At 45.5% G+C, this 26,824-nt stretch overlaps 1 protein-coding gene across 1 annotated transcript in view; it reads left to right on the top strand.

Annotated features, from left to right (window-relative positions):
- The window catches only part of Znf536 (zinc finger protein 536), a 239,985-nt gene extending 215,638 nt beyond the window's left edge, over positions 1-24,347 (top strand). The window contains exon 4 of the mRNA XM_076839369.2: positions 24,103-24,347. Within this exon, the coding sequence (XP_076695484.1) occupies positions 24,103-24,347 (245 nt within the window). The remainder of the gene's footprint in view (positions 1-24,102) is intronic.
- The last annotated feature ends 2,477 nt before the right edge of the window (positions 24,348-26,824 follow it).

Here is a 26,824-nt window from a genome sequence, read left to right as displayed (position 1 = left end):
GATGCTGGAGAATCGCCTGCAGCAGCCGGGACCTGACCCCTGGCTGACCAGCAAAGCGGCCCTCGCCGAGCCTCCCAGGGCAGACACACTTGCACCCTATTTATGCACTCAAACCTGGGACACTCAAACTTAGCCTCCTGGGACCACTTATAGCTTCAATGCAGGTTCCAGGGGGTCAAGTGAGAAGGGGATTACAGTTACTTGGGCCAGACAGATTGATTTTGTTTAGTACCTTTGCCCTCTGATAAGCCTACCATATTGCATTCAACACCTTTTTTTGGATACCCAGAGGTCCCTTATCCTTGGCACCTTTAGGCAACTTTGGCAGTGCAGCAAGGGTTGGTGAAGGCTTTACCAAGTTTTTAGAAAAAAGTAGGCAAAACACTGAACAGGGATGAGTGTTGTTCCATCTAAGATCCTGGGTCTCTGGATTCCCAGCTGTGAGGGTGGGGTACCTGTCTCCCATGCTCCACCCACCTTCCCCAGGGGTGAGGAAAAGATGGAGCGAGGGTGGTTTGGAAGAAGACTTTTGGAATTTTATCACCTGCCCTGGCCTTAGCCCATCTGAGCTGTTGGATTCTCCAGTTGAGCAAGGAGGCCAGAGTGACTGGAGGCTCTTAAAACTGGGCAGTGTTTTTCATTTGTGTGTTGTGTTGTGTGTGCGCACTTACACACCCATATGTACAAGAATTCCCTCTGCTCTGTAGGGAAATCAAACTCTAGGATGTCTATCTGGCTTCACTCTCCCTTGCACACTGGGCACAGAGACCCCTGCAAGGTGGAAAGATACAGGCAGCCAGACAGACAGGAGGGGGAGGAGTCGGGGCACCATCCATAGGTAACCCATTTGGTAGTCAAGTTTTGATTGAAAAAATCAGATGCCATAAAAATCGTGTTTTCTCGGGCCCTCTGGCTTCACTTTGGGATTTGTGCATGTTACATAATCTGTCACTATAGTACTATCATATCGTATATTAAAGAAATGGCCCATGCGGAGGCAGCAAAGGGGATGAGGACACCTTCCAGGCCCCAGCTGCCTCCACCTCCATCAAGGATTTGGGTTCTGTTTTCGGCCACCTGCCCTGGGTCCCGCCATTTTGCTGACCCCCCAAGTTTCGCTGCCTCCCAGAGAGCATCATTGGTTTCTCTTTGTTGAGAAGACAGGGTACAGGAGCATTGGCGTGAGGTCATCTGTACCTTTACAAAGAAATCTCGGGGGCAGGGTAGGAAATGCCTGGGAATGGGACACCCTGGCCTCTGGCAGGGACTGGAGGCTCTTAAAACTGGGCAGTGTTTTCATTTGTGTGTTGTGTTGTGTGTGCGCACTTACACACCCATATGTACAAGACGGGACCAAAGGGGGAGAGAAAGTTCCTCCTTCTCCTCCGTGTCATTCATGATTCCCCAGGGTCACTGATGGGCCTGCAAAACTTCCCTCCTGCTCCACTCTGGAATTTTCTCAGCTTCTGTCTTTAAGCTCATTTCCCTCCTCCCATTACTCATCTGGGGAGTTCTCTGAAGATCATTCCAGAGAGTGAGCTGTCTCCAGCCAGCTCCTGCTGCAGCAGCGGAGAGCCTCCCCCCTCCCCCCACCCCCGCAAGCCCCCAGGAAGCCCTTTCCCCACTCTCTTTTCCTTTTATTTATTTATTTATTTTCTGGAAAGGGCCAACTCTTTTTCTTTCTTTTTTTTTTTTTTCCTGAAGGTGGCAGTGAAAGAAAAAAAATGTGTCCCTTTGAAGAGTTAGGAATTTTATTACAAAACAGATGGAGCGCCGGGCATCCCCCGTTGTCCCCGGTGTGCCCAGGAGCGCTGACAATGGGAACCGCAGCCGCCCCGAGTGGTGTTCGCACGGGGGGCCCGCGGGCTCGCCTTGGCAGCGTGGCACCGTCGCGCCTCGGCCCAGCGCTGAGTGACCGCCAGCTCAGCCGGCCTCCTCCTCGTGCCTTCTCTCCCCCTCTTAGTCCCTTACCAAGATAATTGAGGATCATAATGCTGGGGAAGGAGCGCAGCGGCTCCCGCGGGCTGTCAGGTATCTGCTCGTGTCTTCATGTCATCCGTCAGCATTGAGCTCCTCTGTCATCTCTCCTCAGCCTTCAGCGCTGCGCTCTCTCATCGCGTTCATTATCTCGGCTCAGGCCGGCCCTCCCCCCACTCCCCCCATCCAGTAAATGCATCTTTGTGCAACTCTCAGTCCCCGATTATGAATCGATGATCATGTGGTATAAGAGAGATAGATGGCTTTTAGTTCCATCTTGTCTCCCCTAATTGTAAAATATTAGTTACATTACACTGTGTCTTTTGATTAATGGAACTTATTTGGAGTAGCCTATCCAAACCCTCCCCCTTCTAGAGTCCTCCACTGACTTTTGAGAATTGAGTGATTTCACTTAAAGCAGACAAATAGGCCCTTCAGCGAGGAGATAGCAGGGCTGTGATACTGTGGGCAAGACAGGCTCCACCGACAGAGTTGTGTGTTCCAGAGAAAGGCTTCAGCCCCAGCCAGGCAAACACTGGGCTGCTAATTCATGCCTACACCGGAGTAGGGGGGGGGGCGGGAAACTTCTTTGCTTCTTTTATTTCCATCCCCCTTTTGGCAAATCGAGTCCATCTTGCTGACTTGCAAAACAGGATGTGAAACAAAATTTAATTAAAATTAAATAAATCGCAGATTGCCACATTCCCACACTCTCGGCTTGGAGGAGCGAGTCAAATGTGAACTTTGATGGATTTGGTCTCCCTTCTCCGGTGTGGAATAGAGGACATGGCATCAATGGAGCCTTGTGCAACCCACATCCGGCCTGGGGAGAATTTGTCCTTTACTGCAGAATTTTATTTGGCACTATTTACTTAAATATGGTCTGTTGATAATTCCTCGTCACACAAAAGGGAAATCGGTGGTTGAATCCTTTATTATGCACTTGATCTTAGCCAAAAGGGCGAGAAGTGATAAATCCCTTATTATAAATAATCACTGTCTATCTTTCCGTGGAAATTCAAGGGCACATCGCCTTCAACCTACCAGTTCAATTAAAAAGGTACATTTACTGTTGATGTGTATAATGTCTGTATCTTGGGGGAAATGGGAAGGAAGACTTCACAAACAAATCAAACTATCAAAAAAAAAAAAGAAAAGAAACATGCATATTAGGAATTTGGGCATCCATTTTGATGGGTACTTTTCAGGACACATGGTCTATGAAATACATGCAAATATTTGTAGCTGTTTTCGTAGGATAGGCTTAGTATTTTATTCTGACCTTTGGATTTAAATTTAAATTTTTTTTATTTTTTGTTTTTTATTTCCATGATTCTTGTAGACAGTGACAATTACGTATTTTCTGCGGACATGCGATTTTGTTGAATGCACTAGAGGCAAAAGATTGATTTTATTATGTGTATAGGAAGCTAGTAGTGTTTTACTTTATTATTTTTTTTAAGAGCATAACAATGTGTTTATGGTTGCCAGGAAAGTGAAGGCAGCAGAACAACCATGTCCAAGTTTAAAATTCATTCCGAGGATTAGACGCCCAGCAAATATGTAGATTAAAGATGGGAGGACAGAGCCCATGTCAGTTCAATCCACCCCAGCTCTCCTGCCCTGGGTTACACAGGGAGCCCAGCAAGTGTCTGAAGAATGGATGTTCACGTTTACTATGGGTTAATAACTCAGGTGACCAAATCCTTTCCCTCCTCCCACCCAAGCCCAGAATTTGGAATTTATACATTTCATTTTTATGTGTGTTTTTGAATCCTTGCTTTGCAGAAAAGTGTGTGCTTGAGGACTCTTTGTTCTGTGTATCAAGGGACTTTTTTAAATGTCAGCTGAGTTTGGGCTGCTGTGTCTAATAAACCTCCTTAGGGCTTAAGATGCACTTTCCCAAATTTTCATCAAGAGTATCACTCACTGAGTTATGCACATCCATCATATTTTGAGAGTCTTTTATAGAATATTCTTAATACAGCATGTGAATGCATATTGACAATTGCTGGCACTTTTATATATTCCACGATACACATTTATCTGTTATGGATCCATAATAGCAAATGTGTAGTAAAAAGCTATATCAAAAGGCAGTTATCCTGCATGCATAAAATGCTCTCACTTGGTTGCTTTAATTTTCTTACTACAGCCTCTGAAACCTCCACTTTATACTGATGGACTTCAATATTTCATTTAAGTGTGTACCTGAGAAGAAGCAACACATATCTAAGGCTAGTGGCAGCTCTGCTTTGGAGCAAGATCAGCACATGGGGCTGCACATAGCTGTCCCCTATTCTCCCCAGAATGAAGAAATATTTTGGTTGGAGTGATGGTGGCCAGAACCTTCAGGGACATTGGCCTCTGATGAATAACAGCAGCTGAAATTTATGATGATAGCTATAGATGAGGTCAGCACTGTCTACTCCATGCTCTGTGCTCCATGCTAAGGACCCCGTTGGGCCTAGCCATGCTGTCTGAGAGAGGCACTAGCATTCACTTCTTTGATAAATGGGGAAACTGAGGCTTTGGGAATCTGAAGGAGCTTGCTCAAGGTCATACATCTAGGTGCAGGAGCTAGAGCTGTCCTCTGTGTTGCTGGAACCTGTTTGCCCATGACTGGAGTAATTTTGGGCTTTATCCTAACACTGGATACTAAATATTCTGTTCTTTTGAAGAATCAATGAGATGATGATCCTTGTACAGTACTTGAGCACAAAACCCCAAAAAACGATGTGGAGGGAGGGTCTTGTGATAGAGAGACACATGCCCCCACCAATAACAGAAACTTTCTCTTTGAAAAAGAGATTCATTTCTTCTTTCCCTTTCCAATTTTTAAAAATCATTTTGGGAGAGAAAGGAGTTTGGAAAATTCACTTATTTGGGTTAAGATTTCTGAGTACCTGGGATTACTTTTGTGATAACATGGTTATCACAAAGGAAATAAAAATTAGGAGATTTCCTCTGAAAGAAAGATAGCTCCCGGCTTGGGAAGGTGCTTGCATGTCCCTGCGTGCTTTCAATGCCCTGCAGAGAGCAGAGCCACTGGGCAGCCCGCAACTTCCTGGGGCAGCTTCCCAGGCCCTGTGTTCTGTGAACTCTTGTGTGCAAAGGCTCTTAGCGAATTATAAAGTTTGATGCATGTGTATGTAAGAGAAGGCAGTGACAGCAATAGTGAAAAGAAGAAGAACAGAATAGCCATCCATGCTTTCTACCTGGGACTGAAACACACAGAGTTCCGTTTCACTGCTAGCTACCAGAAGTGGGAACTTAGTGTGGCTTGTCGTTTGTCATCTTGGGTTTAAAAAAATAAAACAAACATCTGGTTGTTTGAATGCTAGTGAGCTCCTCTTCTTCCTCCTTCCACTGCCACCTCCCCACCCCCCCATCCCCGCACCCAGGTTTTAGCCAAACTTTCCCCGTCCTAACTGACTTCAGGTAAGTGGGGGCTGGAAAACAATCTTGCATTCAGGATGCTCCAGTGGACACCCTTGAGATCTCTCCAGTAGTTCCGCCATAGAAATGGCCACCTACAGTGTACATATGTGATTGGGAACAAACACCAGTAAGATTGGGTCACTGTCACATAAGAGGAGAGAAGAGCATTCCTATAAAGGGACCCAAGGCAGATCCAAGTCCTACAGAGGTTAGGGAGCGCTGAAGTCTGCTGGACCCTGGGCTTGAATCTCAATAATTAAACTTGCAATGAATTTGGTAATGAAGCCTCATTTAGTTCACATTCAGGTCTAGTCTCTCTCTCTCTCTCTCTCTCTCTCTCTCTCTCTCTGTAACGACGTGTCTATTTTGAGACTCAGGAAAGAAATGCTTCCATTTGCAAAGTACATGTTTGTTGGGTTGTTTATTAATAATCATGCAAAGTTTTCCATTGGGTTCTTTGATACAAAATTGCTGCCTCCTCTTCAAGCAGGAGCTTGGAGGCTCTTGGTGGTTTGGAGAGGAGGCTTTCGGAGTCAGATGCCCCTGGTCTCAAACACTACTGCCCTGCTTTCTGTTTGATCTTGTATCTCAGTTTCTCCATCTGTGAAATGGGAGGATCATAAGAACAGGACCTAACTTCCAGGGTTGTCCGAGGGCTAAATGAGATGCTTTGTCATAGCCTGGCACTTCATCTGCCATCCCACTCTCGAAACAAAGAGTAAGGAGTGTGTGCTAAAATATGTACCCACTGCAAATAAAAAATGAATTTTTTTTTCCTTTTCCGTGATGCTCACTCCTTCTTTCCCTACCGTTTTAGTAAATCATCTTGGAAGGAATGTCATAGCTTGAATAAAGACACCGGCTAACTATTATGAGTAGTTTATGGCCCGTGGGTCAGTGAGACTTTTCCTAACAGTCTGAGCTGGGAAAGGTATTAGAACGTGCTGGAGGGAGGGCGGGAGGTGGGAGGGAGACTGACTTGGGCAGACTGGATGCCTCCTGAACACCCAGGATCTTTCTGCATTGGTCGTGGGGTCTGCTCAGGAGCCCACCTCCCCTCTCTCCCAAGCACATAGGCAGGCCAAAGGAGACAGACTTTTCATCTGGGCCAGTTGTCCCCAAAGGTCTGTGTCAGGGGTGAGGGTGGGGGTGGGGGTGGGGACCTGCTAACGGGGTGGGGGAAGTCTGTGCCTGCTCGGATCCCAGGCCACATGTAACAGGAAGATCCAGATAATAAAAATCTACTTGTCACCGGGACATTCCTCAACTGTTAGCAATCAGTTTTGGGGGAGAGGGTGGGGGGGGGGAGTGAGAAATACCAGGGGACATCAAAGAGGGTCTCACTCCCAGACTCTGCTCTGTTTTCAAGGCTCTGTAATTTGGGAAGGTTGTGTGCTAAATAATTTGTGAGCCTCCAAACACGCAGGTTATTGTTTGTGGACAGATGGCACATCGCATTTTATCGCTTTTCCTTCTGTGGGTCCTCATATGCGGGACTGATGTGCATTCTGAACTCTTTGTCTCCTTGCTAAAATCTCTAATCTAAAACAGGCAATCAAGCACAGAGGCAGGGCTTCAGAAGCCATAATCAGAGTTTTAAAAGCAAAGGGGAAAAAAAAAAAAAAAAAGGCGGGGGTGGGGTGGGGTGGGAGGGGGAAAGCCAGAAATCCAACTGCATTTAGGAGGCAGATGTGTTTGCAGAGAACAGGAGAGGTTACCAGGGTATTAAAAGTGTGTGTCCCTGAAAGGGATTCTGCAACGCAGAGGGAGGGAAAGAGCCACCCCGCGGTGGCAGGCACCCAGCACCGCCTGACATCACCCCCCCTGGAGTGGCCTCTGTCCGCTTCTGTGTCCAGAGACTGGGGGTCTTTGTCTCTGCAGGCGGTCGTGGTCAGGCCTGGGAGGCCCCCTCTTGGAGCTGCGGCCGCCCTTACAGTTAAATCATGTTGATATACAGGAAGGAAATGAAATAGACGAACTCGCTCCTCTTTTCTTCCTACGGATTTTTCTTTTTTATTCTGAAGATAGAATTACTGTTTGTAAGCATCTGAAAGTCATTAGAGGCCCTGCAGTCTGTCAGGTGTCGACGCAAGAAACTGCTGAAACCAAACGGGTGCCCGCACCGAGGGCTGGGAATTTGTCATGTGCTGATGAGCAGTTATAATAATATATGAGCAAATCACAAGCATTCTGCAAATTAATCAAATTTTTTTCCCCCTTCTCCCTTGTCTCTGGGAGAGTGGCTTTGCAGGCAGACGTAGGTGAAGCAGTTTTACTCACAGATGGTCGATCTGGCATCAGATGGAATTTATATAACAGTAATTCTGATTCCCTGCCAAAGTAGCAGTGAACACACCAGGGAGATTGTAGAAGGCAAGTCATGTGGTTTTGCTGAGGTTGTTGTGGGAAGTTTAAGGGGGGAAATCTCAAATTCTCCTCTTTGCCTTTACTGTTTTTGCCTGAAGGGCCAGAAACGGTACGCCATTCTGCCATGGGCGAAATCCGTCACATCTCTTCTTGTGACTTGCGCTGAAAGAGTGCTTCGCAGCTGTTGGAACTGCTGGCGGTGACAGAGCCCCAAGACCCCTGATCCTGGCTGGCTCCTTACAAGATTTAAAGGGGATTGGGTTCAGGAGGTGGCTGCCCTACACGCTCAAAGGAGGGAGCCCTGCCTCCTCCTGCCTGCTGCGTGCGCTTACCCTCCTGCTCCCGGAGGCCCAGCTAAACCTACGAGGGCTTTTCTTTTCAAGTGTTTTATTAAATGAAGAGTCTAACAACCCTCACTTTAATTACACACGGGCTCCGTTTATAATTCCTCTGGATTTATTCAAGTAGTTGAAAACGATGGTGCTGGTGATTAAACCGATCATCTTAGTTTAGCAGCTACAAAACCTGGGAGTGGGTTAGTGTGTAAGTGTGCAACGGGGTGCTGGTGTGTGCCGGCACACGGGTGCTTGTTCTGAGGCTTCTGACATGCCCCCAGCACCCTGGCCCAGCTTCCTTCTCCTTTGGGAAACTGTGTCTGGCACGGGATAAAGGGGTACACAAATTGGCCCCTTTGGGGCAGCACATTGAAGGACCTGATCTCACTGCAAGGTGCCTTTCCCTCTGCGGAAGGGAAAGTAATACCAAGATGGCGTGGAGACTGCATTATGCAACAAAGTCCTGCTGCTGTGGGCTCTTTTTTTTTTTTTTTTTCCTAATGTAAAGCCCTGCCCATTTGTTTTGGTTTACGTGACTACAGAGAAATAAGTGGATTAGACGGAAACTTTAGCATGCTTCATTGCAGCTGGGTGCCGACATCTGTCATTCCTCAGCCATATTCCAGATCATGCCAGCCAGAGAAAGCAAAGTCTGACACCTTTGATTTTTTAGAGAGAGCCTTTTATAGGGGGGAAAAAGAGAAGAAAGGAGTAGCATTTCCTTTGTGACTTCATGAAAGAAAAAAAATAAAAACACCTCTCTTCCAGGCTTCCTTTTATTTATTTATTTTTGGGCATGTGGCACTCAGCCACGGCTGAAGGCTGGAAAGTTTAGGCTTCCATCTTCCCTTTCTTCTTTGTAATTTTTCTATTGTTCACGGTACCAATTTGTTGAATGGGGCACGATAAAAAGTAGCTGTTTTCAATTAATCCATGTGCCTGTCTGTATGGATCTGTACCGTGGGTACCGAGGGTCGATGTTGGTTCCTTTTTGGAAAAGAGGGATGTGCGATTCTCTCCCTCACACATAAAACTCTCATTAACACCACACAACAGCACTGGATTTTGATGGCGTGTGCCTGCTCCCACAACACTATCTTTGGTGAGATGCTCTCTAACCCATACGCACCTCCACCTCCTAAGAAACACACTCATGTTTTTATGAAAGATATGGGTAGATAGTGGATTACCCGCAGATAATCTTGGATACCAGCTTTTAGTGCACTGATATTTATTTACCGAAAGGATTGTGTGCCCCCACCCGAGTCTGTGCCAGTGCGACACAGCGTGCACAGCACACCCTTGGCACGAGTGGAGTTCCGATATTGGCCCCCCTCCCATATTTAAATTGTACAATAAAACAGAAAGTACAATTAAAGGCTGATGTGTTCATTTTAAGCGACACAATGGAAAACAGGAAACCATTGAACCAGCGGAGACCACCCACTTGTTTATTTCACAGGGTGTGTACCGGAATGCAACCCATCTGCTGAATGAGAAAACACACAAAAGCCGCACCCAGCTTCCCTACCCCACCCCTGTGTAAGGTGAGACGTGGGTTTGGGAGACTGGAGTGATTGACAACTCTGATTCCCTCCAGTTCCCAGCTGGAGATGGCCAGGGGTACAGTGAGCCAAAGGGCAAGAGGGTTCCAGGCACTGAGTTCCAGGAAGAGGGAAGAAATGGGACCTAGCTCCACAGTGACTGCCTCTGGGAAGATCTTGCCAGACCTCTGAGTTTTTAAGAGAAACTGGAAATCTACATTTCTATGTGAAATCTTTTTGTTTTTAAACATTGAGGGTGCATTATAATTAAAAAAAAAATAGTGTTGGGGACAAAAAGAAATGTGTGTTAACTTCCAGCTTGTGACCTCTTAGGAGAATGGGTGCCTGGGTGTTCAGTGTATTGGTGGGATCCATGGTACTGCCACTTGACCACTGCATGGGACAATCTGTGGGCTGTGGGGACTCAGGTCAGAGTGGGTGGTGCCATGCCAACTCCCCCCAGGAAGTGGTGGAGTTGGGGGGTACGGTGGCGAGGAAAGAGCAGAGTTCATGGAGCTGTGAGTGGGAAACTGAGCCTTGCTGTAGGAAACAGAGGAAAATGCAAAGCCATCCAGGGAGCCAAGGTGCACCTGAATATGACCATGACCTTCAGCACTCCTGGAGAATGACAGGCAGAGTATGGCAGCATTAAGGAGACAGGGAACACTTGGATTTTCTTGGAGAAGCAATTAGCAGGAGGGGTGGGGCGTTCTACCTAGGAGCACCAGCAAGGACGGGCAGCATGCAGAGGAGAGTCCTGCTTGATCCCAAGGGGTGGCCTGCGTTGAGGAAGGAAGTCTATCTAGTTCAGGGTGAAGGAAAGCAAGGTGCAGGTGTGTGCTCCCCACTTGATCGGGAGCTAAGATTCTCCTGTCCAAGGTCAGGGCTACCTTGTTGGGGGTCACTCTCTCATCTCCCACCCCAGGATGTCTCCCGGGTTCTTGTAAAAGTAAAAATTTGGGCGGGGCAGGGGAAGTCACTCACCAAATCCACATCCTGTGAATCCCTCTGTGAGCAGTCCTTAAAGGACATAATGAAGGGCCTAATTGTGTGGTGCATTAGGTAAGTGCTTCGAGGAGGAGTCAGGATTTTGGCAAGTCTCACTGGAAGGAGCCTTGGGGGCTGGAGGTGGGCAGGTTTGGAGCAGGAAGGATTTTCCATTTGGAAAGCCATGCAGAGGAGTCAAGATGCTGTGGGAGAAACAAGGAGCCATCGAAGGATTTAGAGAGGAGGGGTGGACACAAGTACACACGGGATTTGGGGAGTTGGCTTGGAAGGTGCTCTGCGTCCTCCTCTTGCACTGTGGCTTTGAGATGGGCTGTCGACCCAGTGAGCCTCAGGGTGCCCAGAGGAGGGTTCACACAGGGCAGGGCTGGCTGTCACCGCTGCTAAATTCCCTCCGTCCTCATGGTCTGTCTTGTTGCACAGGGGCTTCAGATAACTGTGCTTATCCCAGTGTCCCTAAGAAGGGAGGATGTGGGTATTTTTTTTTTGCCATTTCGAGAACCGCCTTAATAATTTTTACTTAATATTTAAAAATTGATTTATTAAGAACTTTTCAAAAATCCTTTATTTATTTATTTTAGTGATAATACTATCCAAGTCTGATTCACGAGCATTTTCCTAAGGCTATTAAATTAAGAAGAGTTCTGCTTCCTTCCATTTAAGATCTCCCCTCCCAGTGCAGTGTTCAGCCCCCCCCCCCCCCCCCACCAAATGTTGGGAGACAGAAGACAGTTTCTGCCGGTGGGAGGGGGGCTGCCAGCCCCTGTGCTCCCAGTGTTCCTCTCACATTGGGGCCACTGTCCTCTTGCTTTGGCCTCTCCAGCATTTCTTTCCGGATTAAATGTGCTCACCCAGAGACAAACTCTGGGTATCATTAGAGTATTATTATATTACACATCTAAAAAATCTTCAAAAAAGGAAAGTAAGTTCATCGACCCTTTGAAGGTTATTTAATGATAAACATAAATGCTTTCATACAATCCAGGGGATGATTTAAGATCCTGGATCAATAGTGGCTGTTGAGCGCACGCTGCCGGGCGGTCGACTGACCACCCAGGCAGGCCGGTGCCTCCAAGGACCACAGCAGCCTGGGGCAGACAATAAACATGGGAGGCAAAGCCCACAAGGTGTGGCCCCAGCCTGGGAAGGAAGTCGCCAAGGAAGGTGGCCTCCCTGAGCCCAGGCCAAGGAAGGGCAGGAAGCCGCGAGGAGGTTCTGGGCTGTGTGTGAGGTGGGGCAGGGGCCGAGCTGGGCCCCCCCGCACCCTACCAGGCGCCCACCAGAGACGCTCTCTTCAGACCCCTCCTGGAATCTGTCTCCCTCCAGGCATTCACATGCACTCAACTTGAACCTGAAGCTACAGGGAGACAGTAAATCACAGAAGGCTAAGCTCTGGCTGCAGACCCAAAGCTGGGTTCCGCCATTCTTTGGCTTTGAGGCCCTGGACAAACGTGCGTCCTCTCAGAACCTCGATGTCCCTGTTTGGCAAGTGGAGATTCTGACACTTGACTTCAGCACTGTCAGAGGAATCAAAATGTGCATAGATCATGGCTCCCGTGTCATAGGCACTTAATAATGAGAATATCTTGATACCCATCAATCGTCGTCTATTAAAAGTTTATGTCACCCTTTCACCAGGCCAGGCATTGACCAAGCATTAACACCTGTTCTCGTTTAATCCTCACAACAAACAGCTCTATGCCCAAGCTATTATGATGGTGACCATTTTACAGATAAGAAAACTGAGGCTCAGAAAAATTAAAGAGCATACACAGTCCAGAAGAGACAGGTGAGGTCTGAGTGTGGCTGTGTGAGCTGAGACTCACCCAGTCCTAACCACCATGCTTGAGTAATAAATGATTCTGGGCCCCAGTTGGGCCCCGAGGTAGTGGGCCCAGCCGGGAGTCCATGGGCTTCTTCCTTCTGCTGAATTTTAAGTGTCACCCGGGAAAGTTAAGAGCCACCAACTTGTGTCTGTGACATTGGGATCTTTCTCAGCACCCCACAGGGGAGCCTGTGTGGGGTGTTGGGATCTCCTATTCACTGCAAATCAACCAGATTCACTTTTTAAGAAACTTTAAAAAGTAATCTTTTTAAAACATTTTAGCATGGATTTGGGTTTACCAAAGAGTTGCACAGGTAGCACAGAGAATTCCCATATGTCTCTCAGCCAGTTTCCCCTATTATTAACATCTTACATTAGTACAGTACATTTGTCACAATTAATGAACCAATATTGATACATTGCTATTAAGCAGAGTACATATTTTATTCATATTTCCTTACTTTTTTCCTAATGTCCTTTCCTGCTCCAGGATCCCATCCAGGAGACCATATTGCATTAGTTGTCAGGTCTCTCTTTGGGCTCCCCTTGGCTGTGACAGTTTCTCAGATTTTTCCTGCTGTTGATGACCTTGACAGATCGGAAGAGTGTTTTGCAGAATGACCTGCTATTGCAATTTCTCAGGATTGGACTGAAGTTACGGGTTTAGGGAAGAAAGAGGATAGAGGTGATATGCTCTTCTCAGATCAGATCAAGGGCGCCCACCATCAACATGACCCTGGTCCCCTGGCTGAGGTGTCCTGGGTCAGGTTTCTCCACTGTCAAGTTACTCTGTGCTCCCTTTTCACACTACGCACTTTGGAAGAAGTCACCATGTGCAGCTCATGCTTCAGAAGGGAGAACACAGGCTCCACCTCCTCCAGGGGTAGTAGCTACGTGGATTACACAGATGCACAGGGCATTTGATTCTGCTCTCCTGGTATTGACTGATTCAATCATTGATGTCCATATGATGTGTGGATTTTTTTTTTGGGGGGGGGTGTTATAATCTAACACATTATCTGCTTTCTCACTCAAATTGTTCCAGCTTTGAGCTTTGGGGGATCTTCAGCTGTTTCCTTGATATTTTGAAATACCCATCAATGTGTGCCTTTAAAAAAAAAAAAAAAAAAAAATATATATATATATATATATGACATATATATGATATATATGAGATAAGAAAATAAGGAATTATATGCATATATGTACGATTTCTTATTTTCTAGGACAAAATATTCCAGAATTATTTTGTACATTACCTGATAAGCCCTATATCAGCCATTTCTCTGAAGAGTCTTGGTTTTATTTATCTATCTATCTATCTATTTATTTATTTATTTTTGCGGTGCTAGGGATTTAACTCAGGGCTTTGCTCCTATTAGGCAAGCACTCTACCACTGAGCTATATATAGCTTTTTTAAAAAATATATATATATATGTTTTATTTGAAGTAAGGTATTGCTAAGTTGCTCAGTCTGGCCTTGAACCTATGATTCTCCTGACTCAGCCTCCTGAGTAACTGAGATTATAGATGTGTGCCACTGTGTCTGAACTTTTTTTTTTTTTTTTTTTGAGAGTGGTACTAGAAATCAATGTCATAACTACTAGGCCCTCTCGGTTGATAAACAAGGAAAAATATGCATGTATATTAATCCCTCTCTACAAACCTATCTATATTCCATATATTAAGCCAAACATGAGTTAACAGTGATGTCTCTAATCTATTACCACACGGATCAAAATTCACTTTTAAAATAAGTACATTTTTTTTGAGTAGCCTTTTAAATTAAAACCCGAATCACAGGAAATTTAAAACCTAAAATTATTTGTACTAAGGATATTCCAGAGTGTTTTAGCATCTTTGATTAGATGGATGAATATTTTTTAAAAAACTGAAAACATAAATTATGTACCTGATTGGAGCCATTCATGCCTATTTGGAATTAAGGAAATTAAAAAAGAGGTCTAATATATGCAATTGAGAAAATGGCTCTTTATGCAGGCCTGGTTGGTACTTGTTTATGTACATTCTTACTGATCTCATTGCCCCTGCTGGCCTCTTGAACCTGGGAAAAGATGACTGAGGGTCCTGGGCCTCTCAATTTGTAGCTTCAGGGTTAAAGCAGGGAACGTACAAGAAGCAGCAGGTGAGGTCTGGGAGGAATTCTAGTCCCAGATGGACACCAGACCACCACCGGGCCCATGAACTTGCTGTCACCTCCATACCTATGGATTCCTCCCAAGCGGGCAGGTCTACCTATGGGGACCGAATTTCTAACATACCCAATTGGCCCCAGAGGTGAGCCAATTCTCACCTACCGGCATGCATTTTGCAGATGTCCTTGGTTTTTAGGAATCCAGTGGGCTCTGGTCTGGGTACAGCGGGGAGACCTGGTATTATTAGGAGCTTCCTGGTGCCGTGTGGAGGCAGCTCCTCCCAAGCTCTGTGTGTGGAAGCTGCCTCTGAAGGTTACTGCCCTCCACCTTTTTACCTGGTCCAATCTAGAAGACAAGGCCATACAATGTGGAAGCAGTCTGGAGTGGCTTAGAATACAATTGGCTCTCTAGATCTGCACATCATGGATCAGTGGGTTCTGCGTCTGTGGAGTCAACCAACTGTGGACCAAAAATATTTGGGGAAAAAATTCCAGAATGTTCCAAAAAGCAAAACTTGATTTTTGCCACATGCTGAGCACCATGAATGCAGTGATACCGGAGCACGCCTTCCTGCAGCCTCCGGACGTTTCACAAACGCTCAGTCTCTCCAGCCCTTCTTGTTTGCACATTGCGGACCTCATATGTGGCTTGTGGGTCCTGTAGTTAGGCCTATGATGGTCCTATGATGGTTGGGTCTGTACTGAGTGAGTATGGACTTTTTTTCTCTTGCTATTGTTCCCTAAACAGTACAGCATAGCAACTATTTTTCGAGTACTTAAAGTTATATTAGGTATTTTAAGTAATCTAGACATGATTTAAAGTATGTGGGAGAATGTAAGTTATATACAAATATAACTGTCATTTTATATAAGGGACTTGAGCATCCACAGATTTTAGTATCCACGGTGGGAGGTGTCTTGGAGTCACTCTCCTCCAGATACCCAGAGTCAACCATACTCCTTGATTCCATAATTCCAACGAAGATTTCTCAAGACCCAGAATTTGATGGGCTTCTGGAGACCACTGGGATATCCATGCCCATAAGGGGAGTGGCACGTGATGACCATATGGCATCTCTGCATCTCTCCCTCTCTCTCTCTGTCTCTCTCACACACATATGCATACTCACATGCACAGTCCACATCCTTTACGTGTGTTCATGGACTACCTCTTGGAGCACCTTTAGTCCCTAATTGAACATCCCAGTCTGCAGAGAATCCTCTGGAAGGAGGTTGCAGACAGGACAGGAGTGAGCGGCCAGACAAGAATGTGCTTAGAAACTACCTGATCAGAAACCAGTTCACTGTACATCCCCGACCCTGGTCGGTCATTCACTTCCCTGGCCAGCTTTTCCTACGAGTGACACGGGAGGCCCTCTCTGCCAGGCTGCCTTCCTGATGGCACTTGTCAGTTACCTTCAAGTCCACTCCTGCTACTGCGCTTTGAGGAGAAGGCATCGGCACATTCTCACCCAGCAGGACGGATCACCAGGGGCTGGTCACCGAGCCTCTCCCCACTGTCTCGTCCGTCACCCACACCTGAGGAGGACCCATTAGTTTGGAAAGTCTGGAGGCCCCAGAGATGCAGCCCCATCTCTCCCGCGCAGCCAGCTGCCCACAGTGTTGAGCTGTAAATGAATGGATGGTCCCCCCAAGGGCAAGAATTTTCCTCTCCCCCTTAGGTGCAGGGAAAGAACAGACATTTCCATCGTACCAAGTAAGAAAAATATCTCGTTTCCCCACTTTTGTTATAAACAATGTACGACTTGCTTTCTCCTTACCCCTCTTGACCCTCCACACTGTATACATATTTATATATTATTCATAGTGGATTAAAAATGAATGTGCTCTTTACCACGGCTCTACGGCGCAGTGACAATACAAATTAACGTATGATGTACTTACTTTTTGCATGGCAGTGATGGGAAATGTTGATGGCCTCAAAGTGAGAGGTAGAGAGAGAGAAGAGCGAGGGCGGGCGGCCGGCCGGGGGGGGGGGGGATCCATCTGGCACCTTTGAGGGCTCGGGGCCCCGGCTACAGGCAGACGAGGACCGTCACTTCTTTTCTCCCATGGGATGGGGTCCCACTTCCCAGGGGGCCTGTGAGCCTGGCACCTGTCCACCTCTCCTCCACCACACTGACCTTTTCCTAGAAACCTGAGCTGATCCCCGGCTTCCTGTTCCTGCAACCAGGCTCAGGCAGGTCCCTCTCTCCGCAGGAGCACTGAGCTCTCTCCCTTTCCCTTCTCCTGTGGGCTTCTCCTTCATGTTTCTGGACCCGAGAAGGAGGTGATGGACATCTGTTATGTGCCAAGCGTTGTGCTGAGCGGTAACAGCAATAATCAAAGCAAGCAAGCAAACAACCCAAGTAAAAGCCCAGCCCCTGACCCTGTAGAACTGGCAATCCACCGGAGGACGAAAACAGCCAATGTGGCCTTATTTGTTCATCTACTGATAGTTTATATTGATGGCTCTACTGATACTCGGGATAGCTTCTCTACTGAGTCTGCTATAATGTGTCTCACGGCCACCTTGGCAGGTTTAGAATCATTAAGGAAGGGCTTCCAGAGGTAGAGGCAGAGCCATGGAGGACTGAAGGGTGAGATCACGGGGCATGGGGAGTTACAGACTGAAGAAATGAGGAAGGATTATGCAAAGGTCCTGAGATAGGAAAGAGCATGAAGCATTTGGAGACCCACAAAAGGTGGGGGCTTTGAGGGAGAGGAGAATAGAAGGATGTTCAGGGACCCCTATTCCTCCTGGCTGGACTCTCAGAACCCCTAATTACCTCTATCACATCACAATCAGCATTTCTTTCCAAGTGCCGTCTTGGATCTAGCCCCTCACCGTCCTCACCCTCTCCTCTCTGGGGCTTCCTTCCAGCAAGAGGTGTGACCTCCAGCAGATCCCAGCCCCAAGTTTGCTGCACTTCATCCCAGTGAAATGCAGCTGTAAACGACCGGTTCCTTCCGGCTTTGAACCTCTCACAGTTTCCCGGAGATCCCAGTCTGAGGCAGTGGCTCAAGGAGAGGCAATCTCTGAAGCTTGGACCAAGGCAATTGGGGCCAGCTGGCACCAGAGAGTGGCCCACCAAGGGCTCGTGGGGTCAGTCCCTTAGATGAAAGACAAAGCCTCTCCTCCCCTAATCGAGCTTAGGTGACAGCCTGCTGACGGCAAGGAAACAGTGACCGTAACAAAGACACTCTGTGCACACCCTGGGTAGGTTAGTTCTTCACCTCGGGGCTCCCATGCTGCTCCTGGGAGGTGGTACTAGTCCTCCTCATTTCAGGGGATGCAAACCGGAGCCTTGAGAGATTGCGCTCAAAACCAGAGAGAGGGGAGGGAGACTGAAGTTCAGCCGTAAGAGTCCTATCCGCCTCATGAAGGAAGGACAGTAGGGACGTGACAGTCTGAACCCCAGTTCCTCACCAGATCTGACCCTGCCCACCACCAAGGAGGACACCCGAAAGAAGGCTAAGGTGCCAGAGCCCAAGGCTTTGCAGTTAGCCAAAGCTGGAGTGTGGTGCTTCTCAGTGGGGTCAAATTTGGGAGAGGCCATTGTCTTCATGCTATTCTCCAATGGGAAACTGACCAGGGAGGTCCTCATTCCCAGCAATTCAACTGCCATGAGAGACTGTTGGATTCACCTTGTTTTTTTTTTTTTTCTTTAAACAGGGATTGAACTCAGGGGTGCTTAACCACTAAGCCACATCCCCAGCCCTTTTAAAAATATTTTATTTAGACCCAGGGTCTCACTAAGTTGCTTAGGGTCTTGCTAAGCTGCCGAGGCTGGCTCTGAACTTACGATCCTCCTGCCTCAGCCTCCAGAGCTGGGGTTACAGGTATCACCTGTTCTTGAAGTTTCTTCTGCTTCTTAGAAACAGACAACATGAATAACTCTTTGTTGCCCCCTTTAAACTTGGGGAATCACCAATCTGATTTCTAGTCTGACAAGATGGCCCAGGTCAACCTGGCGGGTATCCCATTATCATGGGATGGGTGAAATTGGCTCCTTCTCTGGCCACAGGATGACTTATACCCATCTGGAGATCTGATTTCCTCTGGATCCATGGCCACTTTGGTGGAAGGTCAGCAAATTCCCGGCTGAACTGCATGGGTCTCTCCAGCTGCCTGTGGCCCTGCTTCCCGACTCACAGCCACTGGGAACATAATGTGAAGGAGTCCATGAAGGCCCTCGCTCCGGGGCTTGTTCTCAATCCCTTGCTTATATTCTCTGACCAAAAGCCAACAGACCTCAGTGTCATTGTGTTTGCGCCAATATCAGGGGCTTTACATGCACAGATGGGAATAGAAAAGTTTGAAACTTTTCATCCCGATTTAGCTGGACTCAGAAATGTGTCAAGTGTCCAGAAGTGCTTTGCATAATAACAGCTTTCTGTTTGAGAATCAAGGTTCCCATCACCAAAGGATCAGCCTTTTGCTTAAATTTGATTCTTGGGAGATCAGAATGCTTTCCTCTGGATATATCATGACTTCTCCAATCACCTTCCCACAGAGGGAACCCCAAGTTTCTTCCCAGCACTTGCTTTTAATTGAGTCTCATGGAGAATTTCCATCAACATCTCAGGGGGATGTGTGTGAGTGTTTAAATAATATATTAATCTATATAACAAAATGCATTATAATTATACACTAAGCAACACGTGTGTATGTATGCATATGTGAAATGTTAAAAATAACAGAAATGTATTATAATCATGCATAGATGATGTATTTGTGTGTGTGTGTGTGTGTGTGTGTGTGTGTGTGTGTGTTTTATCCCATGAAAACACATTGTAGTCATAATCCTTGTAAGGATTTTGGAGAATTAAAGGATCTGAGCATTTTATATTCACTGGAAATTTGTTCTGAAATTAAATCTTGCAGGTTTGCTGCATCTTAACTTTCTTGTCTGTCCAAAGAAGTGGACATTACCCCTTGACAACATTGCCATAAAGCCCCTGTATAAGGATAAACATGCAGAAACAAATGTGAAGAATTGTAGAATGTAGGTCTTCGGGGTCTTGGGGAGCTACTATTATTATCTAAAATGTTTCTACTTACAAGGCATATTATAAGATCAGGATTTCTTATGATTCCCGTATCGCATGGATGTCCTTCTACAAACGTAGGCACGCCTAGCTTTAGATGCATTTACAAATAGATTTCCATCGCACCAAAGTTAAAAAGAAAACCAATTCAATAATGGTTTGACCGCTGAAGTATCCATATCTGCCAGAATTATCGTACATCATCTTTGACTCTACCAAGAAGTGGAGTTTCAGAATGTAACCATAGGATCAAATCATGATGAATATTTTAAAATCGATTGGTGGGGAAAAATGTACTAAGTGCTTTTATACCAAGTTGGCCAATTCAAAAAGGCTCTCATTGCAAATAAAGGTGATATCTGAAGTCCTTCGTTGAGTGTGCCAGGAGGCAAGTTGCCTGGCTCCTGGGGAGATAATGTTTGCAGAGAGGGCAGCTTTTCCAAAGGTTGCAGAGTGCGATTCCTAAATGAAGTTATTATTCAGCAATGATGATAGAAAATATAATAAACAGCTTTGGCTGATGAACAGAAACAGTTGAAGAATGGAAGAGCCGATCTGATCTTAGTGAACTGAGCTGGACTCCAACCATCCATGCCTTGGTCATTTGGTTTCATAGCTCTGCTACTCTCTTTGCATCATGGTGCCAAAAGTTTTGACTTTATTTTTAATTTTCATGTACTTATCAATTGGAGTTCTTAACTACAAAGACCTGTCATCGTGGTGATATGTTCCACGACCAAATTATTACCAGATGTTAAATCAAATGGTGGACAATGTTCTCTCTTAAAATGTGAGTTGCCACAGTCAGTTGCCCTTGGTGGGAACATGAAAGTACCATCCATTTGTGAAAGGATTTGGACAAAACCTTAAACAAGTGTTTCTTGGGTTTCCTGGCATTTCAGATTTTCCTGATTTTTTTTTTTAATGATCTTCTATGCCTTAGGTCTCCAGCTATAATTTTGAGCTCTATTTTCTCCTGCTTATTTTTCTTTCAGAAAAACTCAAGTCCTTTCTCAGTAAGAGTTGGACACAGCTTATTGTGCACAGAGATGGCAACTTCATGTATTGATGGTAGAATTTTAGGGGCTCAATATTCTCTCAGAGCTGTTTGGAGAGGAAGACCTCTTGAAACTCACTGGAATCCAAGTTAGCCCTGACTTGGTCCACTATTCTGGTAGTGAGAATAAGCATGGTTTTCTCTATGCCAGTGCTTCCAACTGGCACTCATTTTAGTCTTTCATCCATTGCTGTAAAAAAATCCCTGAGACTGAGTACGTTGTAGAGAAAAAAAAGTTTATTTAGTTAATAGTTCTGGAGATTTAAGGGCACAGGATTAGCTTCTGTTTGACTCTGTTGTGACTTCTGGCCATATCACAACATGAAAGATAGCATCATGGCATGAGCGTGTTCAAGAGGGAGAGATCATATGGAAAAATAAGAGCGAAGAGATATTTAGAGGTCAGACTTTCTCCTTTTATAATAACTTGCTCTAACATGAATTAATCAGGCTCCCTTGAGAACAGCATGAATCTCTTCTGAGGACAGTGACCCCAGTGACCTAACCAGTGTCCCCTAGTCGTCCCCACCTCTTAGAGGTTCAACCTCCTCTTGACGTCACCACACTGGGAACTAAGCTTCCAATGCATGAAACTTTGGGGAACACAGTTAGATCCTGCCAGAACCCACAGCAGCATCCTAATTCTGCCCTGGGTCTCTGCCCCAATTCCAAGATGGTGAAGAACAAGGACCATCTCTATTCCTTGTACAATCCTAGATCTGCACTAGAATATTAGTTTCAGTTTTCTTCCCCACCCAACCAGGGGCCTTCTCTGCATCTGTGGGAGAGGTGACCAAACCCCGCGGGCAGAGCTGGGTAAGGGGAAAGGCAGGAGAGGAATCCTGCTGGGGAACCTTTCTCTTTCTTGGCAATCATGGCCCAAGCCCTGGCCGCTGATGATCTGCGTTCCTCTTGCCCTGGTGGGGTGTCAGGAACAAACCACAGGCAAGTGCCTTTTTCTTGTGCTTCATTTTGTTCTCATCTCCAACATCCGAGATGTTGGCACGTTGGCTCTTGCAAGTGGGAAAGTTGATCAACCCTGAGCCTTGTGTCGGGTCCCATGGCGGAAACAAAAGAAGCAAAAAATTCTGCCCCCAAACTGACAATTGCTTTGAACAAAGACAAGGTGAAGCAGAAAGACAATCACAGTTCAGCCTCCTCCGTGCTGGGTGCTGGGGCATGACTCCTGCCTCAGGAATGCGCGGCCTCTCGGGGGATCACTATATATATATACACAGGAGTCCACAAACCAGGCACCTTGTTGAGCAGAGTCTCAGAAGAGGACTGGGGTCTAGACCTGCAGAGAATGGAAATGACCTTTCAGGGAGGTGACTCCAGCAAGGTCATAAATGAAGCCTATTGGCAGAGGCCACCTGTGGGATAAGCAGGATGCTCTAGAAGAGTCTGGAAAGATGATCAGGCTGAACTGGGACTATCCTGATTACTCCTCCGGGGTAGGATTTGCCATCAGGGACTGGGGGCAAAGAAATCACAGACTGAGCTTCTCCCCCAAGGGCTCACCCTGGTGGCCCCCGGGAGGGAGGATGGACTGGAGGTTGGGAAACCAGAAGCATGAAGACCTTTCCGTGTAGACTGCCATGGTCACAGTCCAGGCAAGAGTTGGTGCTCGGCGTACCCAGCTCTGAAGGGGGGCATTGAAAAGAGAAGGACCCAACACGTAGAACAGATTGGTCCTAGAGACGGGTTCGTGTGAAGCAAGAATGTAGCCTTGGGTCCAATTTGGTGGGAAGTTGAGCTCCAACAACCAACATTTGGTGGCTTCTACATTCTCAGGGACAAAACTGTTTTGTTAATTAGACACACAGGATTTATGCTATTTCTTCTAGAAAAGGTGCTGACTATGCTGTTTGGATATTTTCTGGGGTAAATGGTTTGGACCACATATTTGCTTGTTTATTTTTTCTGAGCAAATGAAGTCCAGCTGTGGGTTTTGACCTCTCAGGGTTGCTGAGTGGGACAGCGTTCATGAACCCCCAGGAGTGGGACATCAACTTCCCAGCAATGGAGGAAATGCAATCAGTCCATTGTAAGTTTCCAAACCCAGGTACTTGACCAACAGTTCTTCAAGGCAGCAGAATGGGCTGGGCGTGGTGACACAATGTTGTCTGTAATTCCAGTGACTTGAGAGGCTGAGACAGGAGGATCGCAAGTTGGAGGCCAGCCTCAGCAGCTTAGTGAGACTATCATAAAATAAAGAAAAATAAAATAAGGTTGGGAATGTGTCTAAGTGGTACAGCGCCGCACCAGGGTTAGATCCCCAATACAAAAAAAAAAAAAAAAAAAAAAGGCAGATGTGAGTCTCCGGTGCTCCTGTATAAGATAGAAAGGCAGAGATCAAACAGGGAGGATTAGGTGGATTGCCATAAGAGTCCTTCTGTTCTAAATTAGAACCTTTCTAGAAGAGTTCCATTTCAGGGCTCACTCTTCAAATCTAACTTCTTTAAAACTCGCACTGGGCCTTGACTATCGGATCACCCCTGATCAGCCTGGTCACTCCCCTGATACCTTCTACCGTCTCCCCTGAAAATTCTCAGCTTCCACAAATCCCCCCAGCTCAGCCCTTCCACCCCTGCCTCAGAGCAAGCTCAGTTAGCATCCCTCTCACACTTCACCCTCCAAACACACTTCTTCGTCATGCTTGCTTTGCTCATCAATAAAGAGTTCATGGGAGGATAAGAAAGTGAACTGGTTTTGCATTGAGACCTGAGTCAGTCTCCCAGATGGAGGGATTTATGGTTTTTGTGTTAGAGCAAGAGTCGGCAAAGTATAGTTTGTGGGCCGGATCTGCCTCTGGTTTGTTTTATACAGCTGGTGAGAGCTTGGTGAGAATGGTTTTTACATTTAAAAAAAAAAAATTGGAAAAAATCCCAAATGAGAATATTCCATCACACCCCAAAATTAGGTGAAATTCGAATTTCAATGTCCATAACTAAAGTTTTAACGTTTCATACATAGAAAAGGTGGGGTAATTTATTTCCTGTTCTGAAAGTACTTACAGAATATCTTTAATTTCACTTCTTTCTTGGCCTAAACTTTTTTTTTTTAAATCTAACTCTTTATAGAAAAAAAAAAATGCAGGTATTAGGTGCTTTCTCTTCTTCCCCTAAAATGTCTGGGTTAAAAACTCTGGGTTATAATGAAGAGTTATTTTAAATCCTAGTTTATGTGTCTACTGTACTGGTTGCTTTCCTATCATTTCCTATTTGATTTTCAAAAAGCCTTATTAAGAATAACATGACGTGTTGGTGATAATGGTCCTTGGAGCACTGGGGCAGGGAGGTGTGAGCACAGCACTGACCGGCCACTTTTTTTGCCCCCTTAGGTCACAGGCCTTTCCAGTGCCGCTACTGTCCCTACAGTGCCTCTCAGAAGGGGAACTTGAAGACCCACGTCCTCTGCGTCCATCGCATGCCTTTTGACAACAGCCAGTATCCCGATCGCAGGTTCAAGCGCTCCAGGGTTGACTCGGAGGCTTCAGGGAATTTTGAGGAGCCCACAGGTCTCAAGGCGGGGAGCTCAGCCGAGCTAACAGAGGAGGTCAGCAAGGGCCAAGAGGAGACCAACTGAGCAGACCTGCTGTACACTGCAATATTATTTTACCCAGTTTTAAGATGATGCATCTCATAAAAGAGTTTGCTAACTGAATTCCAAGGGGGGGAAAAATCATGTACAACCCCCCGCCCCACTAGTGTATAGAACATTTAAAAAAAAAATTTAAAAGATATCTATATATATATTAAAAAAAAAAAATCCCCCAGCCCTTGAACATGGCTGCTAAACTGTTACCCGGCAACAAGTACTTCCAAACAATGCAGGTAGGAGAAAAGTGATTTCAAAAAAAAAAAAAAAATGCTTGGTGTCCTTCGAGAAAGCTGGGGTCCCTTCCAACTGGAAAGTCGTCTTTGTCCAAAAATAATGCTCTTAACCGAAAAGCGATACCATCTAAATGATTTAACGTTGCCTTGAAGACGGAGGGGCTGTGTTTTCGTTGTTGAAAACACCTCTATAATCTGACACCAGCTGCTGCCATTTGCCTAGCACCCTAATGAGATGTGTTGGGAGGCAGCTGCGGTGCCAGTCAGGCTGGAGCGGTCACTGCAGAGAAAAATCAATTCACGTGGTGTCGTTCTGCACTCTGGGAGAAACCTTAGACGGCCCGCAGCCAGCGCCAGGGCTGACCGGCACTGCAGAGGATTGCCATCTTAAATGTGCATTTTTTTTTTTTTTATAAAAAATACACAGCCAAATGAATCAATGGTCAGGAAGTGTCTGCAGACAATTGTCCATTGCAGGCTTGATGAGTAATTCCTTTTTTTAGATCAAATTGCAGTATTGAGAGATATTTTTTTTTCTTGTTGATTCCTTTTTTTTTTTTTTAATTTTGGATGAAGAAGGTTGATATTAAAAAAAAATATTTTTAAGGGTATATTATACCAAATGCTGTTAGGAAAATCAGCCAACCCTATCCATAAAAAGTGTTGGTGAGAAATGGCAATTATGTCATAGCGGAAAGATTGTCTTTGATTATGATTTTTAAAATTTTACTTGAACTTCGAAGGCTGTTCTGGTGCCCCCGTTATCAGATTTTTTTCCCCGTATGTTAGTTTTTATAAGTGTCGCAGACATGAAGCACGATTTTCTTCTCCAGCAAGCACTTATGAAATAGCTTATATTAAAATATGAATCTAAACATCCTGCTCTCTATCTCTGATGAAGAAAACTGTTTGAGTTAAAATGTCTGTTTTTGTAAAACAAATGTGTTCTATATTTTTGTAGATTTTAGATTTTTCTACTGATTGGATACTCCAAATTTTATCAAGTTCTGCACCACACAGAGGGAGATTTTGAGGGTCAACAATAAAACACTCAATTCGTTTTTTAATTTTTTTTTTTTTTTAAGACAGATTTAAGAAAACTAGTCCAAGGTTTATTCTTGAATCCGCACGAACGGTCTAAAAGTTCTGCCTTTACCATATACTTCTTTGAGTGACATGAAATTGGTGCTGTTGCTTGTGATGGTAGAGAAGTATTGAAGTCTTAACTTCTTCTATAACAGAATCCTTCAGACTTAAAAAAAAAAAAAAAAGTCAATATTTCCTTGCAGGCTGGGAGCACACAATAAAACCCCAGGGCCTTAAAAACTTTAGCTCTGCCTACAGCAGTTTACAAAAATACTAAACTGCAATCAATGTAAATATAATTCTTAGAGCTATCCTGAGACCAGAAAGAATCTCAGGCTAATAAGGAATCCGGTTTGCATATGCTGTCAAAAGGGTGTCATCTAACCGAGGTTTCAGTGTAAATGAGGTCGATGTGCAACTTGGACCCATCTGGCATAGAGCAGGCTGCTTTCTTGTTTTTCTAGTCTAGTTTTCACTGCCTTACTTAAATCGAGTTGATAAACTTAATGCAACTGTTTCTATGATCCTAGAGAAAGGACTGAAAATGTTATTGAAAACTTTCTGACTGTAGTAAGCTTTAGGATTTTAACTGCACTACTGTGTTTGGTGACTGTGCCAGTCGCTTGCTTTCTGTGTGTTTGCCCCGCCTTTGGTATCTTAGCAAAGAAAAATTAAAAAAAGAAAAAAAGAAGAAAAAAAAACAAAGAAAAATGCAAAAAAAAAAAAAGAGGAAAAAAAAGTGGAAAAAAAAAATGAGAGCCACATTCCATTTCTAGCACTTTTGGAGCTCTTTTTCAGTATTCTCTCGTGTCTTCTGGGCATCGTCAGATGCGACAGGCAATAATTCTGTTTGTGACACCGGGAACATCCCCTCTTCTTTGTGGCGTGTGTGTTGATTCCATTTTGTCCAGTGCTACCGTCCTTATTTCCCCCCTCTGACACAGGCCTCTTTTCCAGAACATTTGTAACTTGTAATACAAACAAGTGACAGCCGCCGTGATACAGTGTCAGTTTCTGAATGTCATCAGGTTCTCATATCTAAACATGTCAAGTTTTTTCCCTGTAACTTCTGTAGTCTGTGATGCTGGTCATAATACTGTCTACATTCCTACGCAAAGAACAACAACAAAAAAATCTATCTTG

This window comes from Callospermophilus lateralis, chromosome 18, assembly GCF_048772815.1.
Source record: "Callospermophilus lateralis isolate mCalLat2 chromosome 18, mCalLat2.hap1, whole genome shotgun sequence".
Classification (NCBI taxonomy): domain Eukaryota; kingdom Metazoa; phylum Chordata; class Mammalia; order Rodentia; family Sciuridae; genus Callospermophilus; species Callospermophilus lateralis.
The sequence above is the reverse complement of the archived record's forward strand: the minus strand, read 5'-3'. Positions and strand labels throughout refer to the sequence as shown.